This window comes from Mirounga angustirostris, unplaced genomic scaffold, assembly GCF_029215605.1.
Source record: "Mirounga angustirostris isolate CCGP_5_RB_7025 unplaced genomic scaffold, mMirAng1.0.hap1 SCAF_5, whole genome shotgun sequence".
NCBI lineage: Eukaryota > Metazoa > Chordata > Mammalia > Carnivora > Phocidae > Mirounga > Mirounga angustirostris.
The window spans coordinates 25,465,635-25,480,587 of record NW_026991713.1 but is presented as its reverse complement, the minus strand read 5'-3'; the positions used below and the strand labels follow the sequence as shown (position 1 = coordinate 25,480,587).

At 39.4% G+C, this 14,953-nt stretch overlaps 1 protein-coding gene across 1 annotated transcript in view; it reads right to left on the bottom strand.

The window, feature by feature from the left end:
* The window catches only part of FGD6 (FYVE, RhoGEF and PH domain containing 6), a 126,085-nt gene that overhangs the window by 32,287 nt on the left and 78,845 nt on the right, over positions 1-14,953 (bottom strand). Inside the window, exons 9-14 of the mRNA XM_045872832.3 lie at positions 7,375-7,425; positions 6,002-6,060; positions 5,847-5,918; positions 5,097-5,165; positions 4,511-4,594; positions 3,466-3,545 (exon numbers count right to left, since the gene is read on the bottom strand). Coding sequence (XP_045728788.1) covers positions 3,466-3,545; positions 4,511-4,594; positions 5,097-5,165; positions 5,847-5,918; positions 6,002-6,060; positions 7,375-7,425 — 415 coding nt within the window. The remainder of the gene's footprint in view (positions 1-3,465; positions 3,546-4,510; positions 4,595-5,096; positions 5,166-5,846; positions 5,919-6,001; positions 6,061-7,374; positions 7,426-14,953) is intronic.

The window sequence follows — 14,953 nt, the reverse complement described above, 5'->3', positions numbered from 1 at the left end:
CTGACCTCTAGATCTTTACAGGCACTGCCTCATTGATGGCTCCATTTTTTTTTTTTTTTTTTAAGTAGGCTTCATGCCCAGCTTGGAGCCCAACTCAGGGCTTGAACTCACGACCCTGAGATCAATACCTGAGCTGAAATAAAGAGCTGGACGCTCAACTGACTGAGCCACCCAGGCGTCCCGATGGCTCCATGACTGATAGGCACGTCATGGTCGACATGCACATCTGAAACTAAATTCCTGATTCTTCGCCCAACACTGCTCCTCTCCTGGCGTTCCCTATCACAGGGAATGGTACCACTGCCAGCACAGGGTACGAGCCAGAGACTCGCTCTTAATGCCTCTGGCTCTCAACCCCAATCAATCATCTCCTTTACCTCCCCTTCCAAACCATTTTCCACCTACCAACCAACTTTTAAAAAGGCCAATCTGATCACATCATTCCCTTGTACAAACCTTTCAGTGGTTTCTTGTGGCTCTTTGACTCAAGACCCAAATCCACAAGTTCTGCCTCAGCTTTCCCCCTCCAGGCTTACCTTGGCTTTCCCCCTCATTCTCTATGTTCATGCCATTCTGGTCTTTCAGTTCTTTTAATCTGCTATGCCCTTTCCACCTTAGGGCCTTTGTACACATTATTCCCAATGACCAGCAGCCTCTTCCTTTCCTCTTTGCCTTGCTATCCAACTCTTATCTTTTATAACTCAACTGACACAGCAGGTCTTTCAGGAAGCTATCTCTGACTGCCCTTTCTCCACCAAAGGTAGTTCAAGCCTCCTTGTTTTACAGCCTCATAGCACCGGGTAGTTTTCCTGTGTACTACTTAATCACAATAATAATTGATTGTGTTGACATTTTGCTAAGCGTATGTCTTCCCTGACAGACTGCAAGGTCAGGGAAGGAAGGACCCTTTTAATTCTCCACGTTATCCTGATGCCTGGCACAATGCCTGGCCTAGGGTAGAGGATCCACATTACTTACTGAACGAAGGGATGAATTCCAGGCAGAGGCAGCTGCCTGTGCAAAAGGCAGAGGTAGGCTGGCATGCATGGAGAATAAGCAGATGCATGCTGGCAGTATATGCCATGCTCTGTAGTGGGTGGGGGACAGGGCGAATGGACGGAAATCAGGCTGGTGAGGTAGACAGGACCCAGATCACAGGAGGACCTCTCATCTCCTTCCTACAGGTTATACTGTACCCACTCGCTGTGGTTGGGGGCGCTCAGAAGAAGAGCATGGCACACTGGCGGCATTCAGCATGCAACAGTCCCCTTCCCCCAGGCCACCTTAATCCTCCCCTGGAAATTTACTCTCCCTTTATCAAGAACTTTCCGGTTTTCTCGTTCTTCCTGCGGAACCCATGTTCAATCCATCAATAATCCTATTAACTCTACCTGACTCCGACCATTTCTTACCATTCTAGTCCAAGAGAGCCTCATCTAGCTTCCTACCTGGTCTCCCAACTTCCAAACTAGTCTCTGATGGTCTATCTTCTACAAAGAAGCCAGGGCCCTCTTTTAAAAATATACATGAGATCATACCAATTCTTAGCTTAAGACCCTCAGATGGTTTCCTATCACACATAAAATTCCAAAGACCTTACTAAGGTCTAAGAGGCTGATCTGGACATCCACATATTTGCCTGAATGGCAACCAAAGAAAAAAGGACTTAACATCATTTCCTAAATTACTTAGTTTTTAATAAAATGTAATTGTTTTTACCAAAGCATATTTTTAGTTAGGATATTTAAGTGCAACTGAAAACTTGACTTTCCTGTAGGTATTTTCTCTCTGGATATTTGAAAGTCACTTTCTTGATTTTAAGAACCAAGCTTAAGTATTTGCCAGGAGCCTGCTACATAGAGACTTGATATTCCTGGCACTTTTGTTCAAATTCAAACTCAAATTCTAACAAAACAAACAAAAAAGGGTCTCAGTTCCAGGTGACCAAGAGTTTACCATCACTCTCCAAATATTAATCTGCAGGCTGCTTCAGGTACCCCCCCAGAAACTGCTTTGCTTTGGTAGTTGGCTTTTGACAAACCTTGAACAAAACCTATTTGTCTTCTCTCATCCCCAGATCTGGTATCAGGCACAGTGGCCATTCCATTTCAGAAGAGTAACAATGACCCAGGGGGCTGCTTTTGTCCTGAGTATGGGAAGTCAGACATTTGGTCTGAGTCCTTGACATCCATGGACATAGGCAATATGATAATGGTTGAAAGCATGACCTTCACTGTCAGATATACCTAGGTTAAAATTTGGGCTCCACTGCCTAGTAGTTGTATAATCTTAGATGTGTTATTTAACCTTTCTGAGCCTGTATTTTTCTCATCTGGAAGGTCAAGACAACACCTACCCTCCTAGTTATCATGAAAATTAAAAGAGAAAATAAATGACAAGTTCAGCATTGTGCCTGATGCCAGGTAATAAATGGCTCCAGTTAGGACTCCAGCTGCTACTAAGAATTCCAGTTGATTTTACTGGTACAGACACAGTGGGAAGCAGGCTGCCTGGGTTCAAATCCTGGCCCTGACACTTAATAGTTGGATGGCTTTTTTCACCATAAAATGGGTATAAAATTAGTAAACTCACCTTATTAGGTTGTTATGAAGATTTAATGAATGAAAACACAGAAAGTGCTTCGGATAGTGCCTGGCACAAAGTAAATGCTACATAAGTGTTTCCTACTATTTTTATTACATTAAAGGTTACGTTTGAGAGCTGCTGAGACTTGCTATCCAGATCCAGCAGTGGAGCATGCTGTGGCTGTTGGTGTCTCTCCCTACACCAGCCAAATCCTGCCAAACATTCACTTCTGCCACTTGGCCAGTAACTCAGTAATGTACACGTACGAGTCATACAGCTTCTGGTTTCCTTGGCGCTTGATTTAAATAATGGTAATATGTTTTGATTTACACATAGTAAGTCACTGCAGGTTCCATTTTGAGGCAATGTGGTATCATAAATAACAACAGGTTTAAAAGTAAAAAATTTCTATTTGTATCCTGATTTTGCCAGCTATGTATCATGAAGACAGCAATTCACTTTTTCTCTAACTTAGTCTTCCTCATTTTTAGTGAGGTGACAGTACCTAGGAGGTTTGTTATGACCTTTCAATGTTACGTGAAGACTTCCTAGTGAATTATAAAGCACTAGGTATCTTTAGAAACATTAGGTGCCATTGTAAAAGTCTGAAGTATTCGCTAAGAAAAAAAAAGGTCAGCAAGGCACTTTTCAGCACTGTTATTCTCTTCACAGAACATTTTTGCTTTTGTGCTTCAAACACATTACTGATCAGCAATCAGACATTTTACCTACATGGTAAGCCAAGAATAAACTCCATGGTTTTAGGACTGAAAAGAAGGAAAAAAGAAAGTAGTAGTTAACCTAAATGTAAAAAATGCTGGAGACGTATGACCCTGTAATACCGGCAAATGTTCACAGGCCCAGATTTTAGAAATTTACCTGGCTGAGAGGATAAAGGAGCGTTCTACACTTTCAATCTTTAGTTCATTCTGATATGCTTCTTGGGTGGGTTTTCTGACCTTGAAGAAAGCAAAACAGTTTGAGCAAATTCAGCCTATTGCAAATCTCATCTCTGAAGTGTAGCTAAAACTGCTCAATGCCCTGGCTGCTGTCAGCCACCACCAACCTCCATCCTCAACTTTATGTACCATGACTCTCCCTCACCTGCTCTGCGTGCCAGAGTTAAATGCCTATATATACATAGGCCCAACTTTCCCACCTTCAGACCTCTGCTCACGCTACTCCCTCTATCTGGAATGCCTTCCCTGCATCTCAGTGTGGCCAAATGTGACCTATTCTTTAAGGCTCGTGGCTCTTCCTCCAAAGACTTCCTCAATTCTCCCTGTCTCCTCCACCAGGTCCCACCGAAAGCTGCACATTCCTTATTGTCTGAACTCCCCCAAATTTTTCTTTTTAAAAAGATTTTATTTATTTATTTATTTAAGGAGAGGGTGGTGGGGCAGAGAGGGAGAGAGAATCTCAAGCAGACTCCGCACTGAGTGTGGAGCCCAACTCTGGGCTCAATCTCACTACCCTGAGATCATGATCTGAGCTGAAGCCAAGAGTCGGACGCTTAACCAACTGAGCCACCCAGGCGCCCCAGAACTCCCCAAAACGTTAACTGAAACTTCACAGTGATATTTATTACTGTCTATTATCTTCCCAACTAGTTGCTAAGCTCCTGGGCGGGGGGAGGGGGACTGGGTGAGGCAGAAACAAAAACAATCATGATTCAATCCATCTTTGTATTTTTTTTTTTTTTGCCAAATCTATTACCATGATTTGTTTATAGTTCTCAATAAATACCTCATGATTAAATGAATGTATGAGTGAACAAATAACGAATGAATGAATAAATGAACATATAAACGGTAACACAGGGAGAGAGAAAAGTCAGGGATGTGAGAAAGATGATTATCTTAGGGCTTCTTCTCTAAATATATTTAGGTTAAGAAAAGAAATATCTTCTAACAGACGCACAGACCTTCATTCCAGCCAATGAAAGCATATTGTTCAGTTTATACATCCCAGACTGCACTGGTGTTGTATACAACAGGGCATCATTAAACTGAAAGTAGAAATATTTCATAGAATGAAGTAAAGCAACAAATGTCAGCTACCAAGACACTGATAAGACTGAAATAAAGGAAAAATACTACTTTTTTATTAAAATTTCTTTGAATAAAAACACTTATGTCTGCTTAAACTATGGCCATCCAGAATGCTTTATTAGAATTATTAATAAAAAGGCAATTTCTAGAAAATGTGCTTTCTTTCCAAGTTCTGTAACAGATATGTTTTCTGAATTCTAAATACCACTAAAGTATTACAATCAACTTTTCTAAGTTAGGAATGACATAAACTGAATTCAAAAAGGAAATAATTTCCTGGCTATGCATCATAAAAGAACTTTTTTCCCCATACTTGAAATGCAAGTAAGCAAGACAGTCAGCCAAAGATCCCACTAAAACTCTCTGAATGTGTAAGCTTATCTGTCATATACAAATGTCTCCTTCTATTAGGCAATTATCCCCTCCTGTGGCTCATCAGAAACACACATGGCCACTTACCAGGAAAAACACTCGGGGCTGCATGACTTTCCGAGACAGCTTCATCAGAGTTCCTTCTTTGAGAAAAACCTGATTCATCCAAACAAATGCCCATTTAGTCCCACCTTATGCAACTACAATATGCATATAATTTGTTTTTCAACTTTCTTTCTCTAGAATTTTTTTTGGAGGTGGGATTGGGTGGACATAATTTCCACGTGACTTTTTACAGTCACGGTTTCTTCTTAAACCTTTTAAGTAGTTGGACAAGCCGGCAGAGTTTCATAAATCCAGGATTGGTCCAGGGGTACTATGTGGTCTGAAATGTAATTGACTGAGCCAACATCCTGACAATTGCATTTTGTAATTTTCCTGAATTCATTCTGTAGGCCACTTTTGTGCTCTATGAGGAGAACCAAAACACCAATTTTCTCCTTCCCCTCATAATCCCCTCTTTTATTAAAGATTTTAAATGAAGTTGTCTTTAAAGCTGTGTGAGGTCAGTTAGTATTACACAATAAAATGATCCTATTTAATCAGATACTCTGTGGGGTCCCTTGCCATTCTCCTAATTGAATTGGACTTTTTGTCACAGTGACTTAAATCATGAATGTTTTGAATGGATAGAATGAACTCAGAGTTGATCCAGATCGAGTCAGTGGAGAGTAACAACAACAAATAACCTATTTTCATAACTGAAATACAAAACAGCTACAAGAGGTGTCTAAATGCACTGCATTAAATTTGCAAAAGGCAGTCTAAACCACTTACCCGTCCAGGCTGCACTATTTCATGGTGTCCATTTAAGCTGTACTGAATCTGCATAAGCTTCTGAAAGTTGTCCTACAGAAAGAGAATATGTAGCATATGAAGGCCTGGGCCCCCAGGTTCAACAGTATGCCAGCCACTGAAATCAAGATACTTACTCCTTGCTTCATGGTGTCATTGGCATGGTTGGCAACCTCTATAACGACAGCAAGGGCATCTAAAATGTGTAGAAACGGAATGAACACCAGGTTAGTCCAGACAGCTAGATGGCGAACTGGTAGCAACAACCACTGGAGGAGCTCCGTTAACTTGGGGTAGGCAGAAATATGGACAATGAGGTCTGATGAGGGCAACAGCAAAGGATAAACAGGACTCATGAAAAAAAAATGAGCCCGAGAAAGACTTTAAGGGAGACATTATAGGCGCTATGTATCAACAGTATGAATGTCAGGCTTGCTTTGTGCTGAGCTTTGATTAGCCTGTTGAAGCTTACAAGGATAAGGAAAGGATTTCACGTCGAAGTTAAGGACCATTCCAGTATGAACTGCCTTGGGAGAGAAGTACCCTGGGATAGGAAACCAGAACTATGAAAAGTGATGATTTAGAGGGTCAGGGCTTAGCTGCCTTTTCTTAGTCTGATCTCAAGAGGGAAGAAATGCCACAAAGCATACTAGGCCTTAGGAAATGACATGCATTACTTTGTGAGCTAACTCTTGGTTTTGGGTCAGTCATGATCTCGGGGTTGTAGGATCGAGCCCTGAGTTGGGCTCTGTGCTCAGCGCAGAGTCTGCTTGTCCCTCTCCCTCTGCTCCTCCCCCCACTCCTGCTCTCTCTCTAAAAAAAAAAAAAAAAAAAAAAAAAAGTAGAAGTAAAATGATTAAGAGAACAAATAAGAATCTCTACAAAATGGGTTAAAAACCTGTTCCATTTTGTAATCTGAAAATATAAAGTATGCACAAGAAATGTGATAAAAATTCATAAAATTAATGGGGTGGACATGGACTTCAAATTAGAGCCAGTGATATACCTATAGCATGTGAAAGAGGTACTTAGGGGATAAATTGAAAGAAACACTATTATCCTGAACAGAATTAATCCCTGTGTGCGTATATGTGTAAGATACACACACACACACACACACACACAGTGGATTAACCTGTGAGTATCAATGAGTTCCTTGTACTGTAATGGAAGTTTTCCTTTAAGTGCTACTAGGGGTGAGGGGTAGAAGGGTGGTAAGGCAATTGTCCAGCATTAAACAGTCCCAGAATATGCTATTTTAGACTTTATCCTTGATTCGTATAGTTTGATCACTTCACGGACTCTGATTTTAAAGCCTGAAACCACCTTGCGATCAACTGGTTCAATCCCTGCTTTACAAGCAACAGTCATCCAGAGAAGGTGAATTTACCACTGGCACAGAGTGACTGAGCAAAGTAGGAACCTTCCTCACTCCAGACAATGCTGGGTCCCATGGCCAGCTGTAATATAAGAACTTCTGCAACATATTAATACCATGAAAGTTATTTACCTTGAGTGTCTCTGTAATCTCCAGAGTCCTCTAGAAGATTTTTCAAATAATCTAGAAGAGGGAAAGGATTATAATACTTAGTAAAATAAAGCACAAAGGAAAAAAACATTTCATCTTTCTTATTCAATACGTCAGTCAGTCTTGTTGATTAACATAGGTACTAGTTCAATGTGTGCTAACTTTCTAAAAAATGTGAAAGAATAAAGCCCGGAGATGCATTTGAAATCAGGACACAGGCTCAGAGGTAGAAAGAGCATCAGGGGTCACACTGGTCATTTTCAAGAGGTATCAGGTTACTGAGCATAGGGTCTCACTGAAACCACAACCTCTTTGTGGCATAGCTAGGACTAGAAATCCAGGTCTCTGATGCCCAGTTCAGCACTTTTAGTCCAACACAGATGAAATGCCTTAATTTCAAATCAGATGTATGTCCAGTACAAAATTCTAAGCATTAATAGACTGAACGCCTAAGGGATTTGTCAATCTAAGAGTCTAACAATCAGAGAACAGCAGAGGAATACAATACATATGTCTAGAGCAGTGGATCTCAAATGGGGCAAATTTGCCCACCAGGGGACATTTGGAAATGTCTGGAGACATTCCTCATTGTCACAATGGAAAAGGGGGTGCTACTGGCATCTAGTGGCTACAGGCCAGGGATGCTGCTAAATATCCTACAAATGCACAAAACAGCCCTACAACAAAGAATTCTCTGACCCAAAATGTCAATAGGGCAGCAGTTGAGAAACTCTGGTCTCGATGAAGCTGATCTTTAAATAAGCTATGTGGTATATAGTAGTTCTTACAATACAGAAAAAAATTAAAGCAATAGGTTATATTTTATAAGTCTTTAACAGCAAGGAATGCCATGGGATCTCAAGGTACTTCATTCTCTGTTGAGAAATGTTTGATGGCTTCCCATTACCTCTCAGAACAAATTCTGAAAAAAAATCCCAAAAAACAAAAACCAGACACACACACACACACACACACATAAACCCCAAAACAAATTCTGTTCCCTGGAATTTAAATTCCCCCCACTACATGATCCCTACTGACTTTTCTGATTTTTTTCTCTACTACCTAACACAGGCCCTTTGTTCTGACCAAAGTCTGACTCTGCATAATGCCTTAAATGCTTCCCATGTGGTCCCTGGCTCCATACTTTTTGTCTCTAATGTTCCCTTCTACTGAATCCTTTTCTTTAATGTTCTTTAATGTTCCCTTCTACTGAATCCTTTATATGTCTCTGCATATAAAAATTCTACTCCTATTTTTCAAGGTTCATCTCAAATTCCTCTTCTCTTATCAAACTTCCCATTTAAAAGAAATATTCTCTCCCTTTGAATAATAGATTACAGTAGTTACTTTATGTCTTCTATCATTTTCTCATTAGACTCAAAGCTCCTTGTGGGCAGGACCCATATCTGATTCATCTTTCTATTCCTCGCAGCACTTAGCCAGGGCTTTTGCATACAGGGGACAAGAAATGCTTAATGAATAAAAATATAAATAATTTTCTTAGACCAGGATTGTGTTTGGGTAAAAGGCAATAAAGGCTGAAATCAATCCTAATGCCAGTGGGAGTTGAGAAAATTAAAAGAGGAAAGGCATAGCAAGAGACTGCACTTTTATCAGAATCAATCTCCATTCAGCAATATTATGGAACAGGTATAATTTCATGCCATGGATTGATGAAGTCATGCTCAAAGACACAAAGGGAAACTTGGATGTTAGTGTCAGCTTTTTAAACTCAATAATGATACACACACACACACACCCCACTGTTGAAACTCTGTACATCTTTGAGACAGTGACACAAGAACCTGTATGAGTCTAGACATGCACATTATAAATATCCACCATTGGCAACAAGCCCTGGAGAGACACTATGTATGAGGACATTAAGCTTCTGTACACCACGGAGTAAGTTTGATCTTGCTGGAGACCATCACTAGCAATTTAGCTCTTAAAGCAATCTGAATGCACAAGTTGGAGAGTACGCTACAAATCACATGGATAAGAAAACCACAAAAATTAACAAAATACATTTATTACACATTAGACTTTGCCTCACCTGGAGATGAAAAATTAACTTAATTTCATTCTGACCCCACTCAGAATGCATTCCATTTATAAGCCATCTTCGGTGAGTCCAAATATTTAACTTTTCTACGAGAGTGATGGAGCTAAGGAGAAAAACGTACTCTTCTTCCTACATGTTCTCCGTATCCAGGGTGTCTCATTAATCAAAAGTGAGGTTCCTTAAAGCCTCTGGTGAGGTGAAGAGTGTGGAAAGGAAAGCAAATTTACCTAAGTATCAGATTAATGTCAAGTTCCTACTTTGTCTTCAACTTTTGTTCTTTAATAGAGAAATATACCCAAGCAAATGGACACATTTCTCTAAACAAAGACAGCTCTGTGGAAGATGTCCGTATTAGGAAATACTGACCTCAGAATCATGGGGCTGAGCCTGATAAGCCTCTGAGTTTCATTTTCTTTCCCTGAGCTCAAGTTCAGCTGCTGCCTGCTATCCTGAACTTTAAGGAACAGAGTGGAAATACACAAATGAGCTGAGCGGAAAACCCACCACTAACGTGTTGCAAAATCATGCTTTTAACCAAGGAGGTAAAGGAGTTAGGCTTACTTTCTTGGCCAAATTAATTTCAACTTTCAAAATCCAATTTTCCAAAACTGAATTTTAGAAATTCAACTTTCCAGTGAATCCATCCACCCATCTATATTTCCAGGGCATCTTGTTGCAGGATATCATTTTGAGAACTTCTACCTTTTCCAGGAAGACAAGACTATGACCCCCTCAGTTCAGAATCACTCAGTGCCTTAACTGCAGAATGAGAAGAATGTGACCGATCAGCCTCTGAGTCAGACGGGAGGAGCAGTGAAACCACCAGCTGCCCCAGTGACTGTTACAACCCAGGTGAAACCCAGGAACAGAGACCAGACAGACACGCTTGCGTTAGTCATAGGGAATTCTTACTTCGTACCATTTAGAACCAAGTATCCTGCATGAATTTCCTGAGAAACAATGACAACAGACTAGTCATTTCGATGTGCCATGTTAGACTTACAGTATTCCATGACTTTCTTACTTTTGCCAAACCAAACTAGGCATTTTTAAAAACTTCACTAATAAAAAAATGCTTCAAATGCTGCTAAGGTTATTTATATCAAAAGACAAAAAGGTTGATTGCAGTGTGCACGGGCGCCATAAAATGTACTTTCTGGCCACCAGGTGGCACTGTTGATTAATAAAAGTTAATTAACCCCTATTATCACCATTAGAAGCACAAAATTAAGCAAAACACAGCATGTGCCTCAAGAGATATGCAAGTTAACTTTGTTCTCATATATGAGGCCCAAAATGAAAGAATAAGGACACAGCAAATACTACATTTTGTGAGAGGTCTAAGTTTTTTTTATATTTATATATTATTATATTATATATTATTATATATTATATTATATATCATATATATCATATATTATATTATATATTATTATATATTATTTTTTTATATTTATAAAAAAATAAAAATAATAGTCCTAGTAAGCCTTATCACCCTGATTACCTAATCAAAAAATAATCAACTTAAAGCAGAAAACTGTTCAGAAGTACATTAACCCTTCTTAAAAATGAGTCATCTGTGGGATTCTGGGACATTTTAATTCAACAACACCCCGCCAGATTCCTGGACTGCGTGCTGAGAAATGGTCCGTGGCAGAGCACATAGGAAATGGAGCATACAGGACAGTAACGTTCCAAAGTCAAGCGTTTTGAATTTGAGGACGTGTCTTCCTTTGTATTACCCACATGTCTTCTTTCCTCCTTCAATATGTAATGAGATCAGTGACACATCCAGAATTATGGGATCCCCAGAAAAGTAAGTCTAGTCAATAAGCTTCTTTGTCAAAGATTCAAATTTTAAAAGAAGCACCTAAGAACGAGCCTGACTCCTGAAACAGAATACAGATTATTTTAAATACCAAAAATAAAGGTCAAGTGTTATATTGCAAGACATACTGCTGCCATTTTCAAGGCAGCTCGGTGAAGTGGTCAAGAGCCCTCATTGGGAGTGAGAGGATAGATTCTTAACCGTCTAGCTACCTCTAGCCATGGCATGTGACTTTGGCCATGCCCCATAGCATTTCTGTGTGTCAGTATCCTCATACATAAAATAAGTAGGGTGGACCAGATTGGAAAACTGTAATGATTATCATTCTAATAGATTATGAAGCATATATATATTTTTAAAGACTTTATTTGTCATAAAGAGAGAGCATAAGCAGGGGGAGCGGCAAGCAGGGGAAGAAGCAGGCTCTCCGCTGAGCAGGGAGCCTGATGTGGGACTTGATCCCAGCACCCTGGGATCGTGACCTGAGCTGAAGGCAGATGCTTAACCAGCTGAGACACCTATGAAGCATATTTTTTTAAAAAATTCTAAAATGCAAAATAGGAAATTTGCAAAATTAAATAATGGAGAAAACTCAAACCATGCACATCTCTCTAAAATAACTATTATGATTTAAAATTATTTCCTTCTGTTTTTATAAATGTTTGATTTCACTTAATTTTAATCATACGTAGGATTTTATAGCCCCTTCTAGTATTCTAGCCCACATGTTTTTTTTTTCCCCACAGGAGTAGCTGAATACTATCCCATGACAGGGATATATATTCGCTACTTAGGTATTCTATTAGACTTTTAGGTCATTTTAAAGTTATCTTGTTTTGGCTGTTGTAAATAGCGTGGCCATATATCCTAATTTGCCCCTAATGATTCTGCTGTATACCTATTGCCCACGCAAAACTATAAATAATGCCCTTTTTACTCTTGAAAGTTAACAGGCTTGAATAATAATAAATGAGTAATAAACTGTGTAATCATTTTAATTATAAGTAACACTGATCAGTATCTTGATATATTTATCTTTTTCCATAGGTCAGACTATTTCCTGATCAGTGAGAATAAAGGTGTTTTTTTAAAGTACTGATAAACATATCATGAGAAACCCTCCTGAAGGGGGGATATACCAATTTAAAATGTCATTATAAAGACATGAGAGGGGCTCCTGGGTGGCTCAGTTGTTAAGGATCTGCCTTTGGCTCAGGTCATGGTCCCAGGGTCCTGGGATCAAGCCCCACATTGGGCTCCCTGCCCAGCAAGAAGCCTGCTTCTCCCTCTCCCACTCCCCCTGCTTGTGTTCCCTCTTTTACTATGTCTCTGTCAAATAAATAAATAAAATCTTTAAAAAAAAATTAAAAAAATAGAATAGTGGAAAAGTATCAATATTTTCTTTTATAATTTCTTTATTTTTCTGGGCTTAGAAAACCATGTCTCCTCCTTTCTCGATCCTTAGAGTTTTAATAAAGAACACATTTTATTTTTTCCCGTTTTTACTATAGTTTACTGCTTTATATTTAGTTTTTGTTTTAATTAAGGCTTTTTTTGAGAGCAGTTTCACATTCACAATAAAACTGAGGAGAAGGAACAGAGATTTTCCACACACTTCCTGCTCCCTCACATACACAGACAGCCTCTCCCATTATCAACATCCTCCACCAGAGTGGTACATCTACTACAACTGATGAGCCTGTATTGACACATCATTATCACCCAGAGTCCACAGTTCACTCTTGGGGTTGTACATTCTATGGGTTTGGACAAATATAAAATGACACGTATCCATCATGATGGTATTGTACAGAATATTTTCCCTGCCCTAAAAATCCTCTGTGCTCTGCCTATTTATATTTTGATTTTTAGTGTATCCACTGACATATGAATCTGAATTTTTCAAATTTTAACAGGTTATTCAATAAACAGTCCTTTTTTTTCTACTGTCTTATACTTGCTACTTTGTCATACATTAGATTCTTATTAACAGGGTGTTTTTTAAGTTACCTCCCTATTCTAATAATGGAATAATTATTTTTCAATCAATAGATCTATTTTTGTAATGGTAGTATATGCATTTTTAATTGTTGATGTTTTATTTATTTATTTGTCAGAAGGAGAGAGAGAGCAGGTGAGCACAAGCAGGGGGAGTGGCAGGCAGAGGGAGAAGCAGGCTCCCCGCCGACAAGGAGCCCCACGTGGGGCTCGATCCCAGGACCCTGGGATCATGACCTGAGCCGAAGGCAGATGCTTAACTGACTGAGCCACCCAGGCATCCCAGGAAAAGGTTTTGCTCTCATAAAGCTTCTATATCCTAATAGGAAAGGACACAATTATTATTGTATTTACTATGTGGTCAGACCAAGCAAGTCACTTAGACTTGCTGAGACTCAGTCTCGGCACAGTCAAGCCCCACTTAAAGAAGTTCTTATCCATATTTGGTTCTTACCACCTGATTATCAACAAAGAGCAAATTTAGGTTTAGAGAGATAAGTATATTTTTTTCTACCCAAAGAACAGCCAAGAGACGAATAAAGCAAATATAAACACCAACGTGAATTCAAGTTTGACTGAATTTCAGCGTTTCTTCAAGTGGATGTAAGCCCAAGACTCTGACAAACACTTAAGAGGAAAACTCTTTAGCAACACAGTTGGCTTGCTAGATCTTTAGCAAGGCAAGTTCCAGAAACAGAGGCAATTAGCTACCTGCAGGGAATCTGAGTTAAATATACACTGAGAATTGGAAAAAGAATGGCTTTGTAGGAATGCTTATGGGTAAGATTCTGGAGATCTGTAGCCCTGGATGGGCAAAACACAAAAAAACAAATAATATTTTCACTAACCTCTAAGTGAAATACAGAATTTCCTTCCACTGTGAATGTAGGCAACAAACCACAGTATTATCAATGATACCAGTGACGTTACCACCAGAGAAGTCACACGTGTTTTATATCACATTACAGATGTTGCAGGTTTCTCAAAATATTATTTACCATCACCACTATATCAAAGTCATGGGAATTCTTAGATCTACCACCGGATCTTCTTATTTAATGCATTACTAAAGCAGCAGATTAAAACTATTTTAGTAACTGCATTTCAGGCCAGCTGGTTTCCTCTTAGTCTTACGGATTTTATTCTGTAACTTAAAAAATTATTCTAAGAGATCCATAAGCCTCACCAGATTGCCACGGGGATCCAGGCACAAAAAATGTTAAGAACCTCTGTTCTATAGAGAAAGTGAGATTACACTTAAAAGCTGTAATTTAATAGATCAGGCAAATAAGACATGCTTATATCCTAAAGTCTTCCCATAGTACTAAATATTTATTTCCACAGTACCAAAATATTTCATGGATATAATTGATTAAGTATCATCCCTCAAAATACCTTGTTCACAACTACAATTAAAAATTAATTGCAACAGGGGCACCTGGGTGGCTCAGTTGGTTATGCGTCTGCCTTCGGCTCAGGTCATGATCCCAGGGTCCTGGGATCGAGTCCTGCACTGGGCTCCCTGCTCGGCAGAGAGTCTGCTTCCCCCTCTGCCCCTACCCCCACTCATGCCAGCTCACTCTCCCTTTCTCTCCCTCTCTCTTGCAAAAATAAAAAGTCTTTAAAAAATTAATTGCAAAAGAAACAAGAGCTGACCTAATAACAAA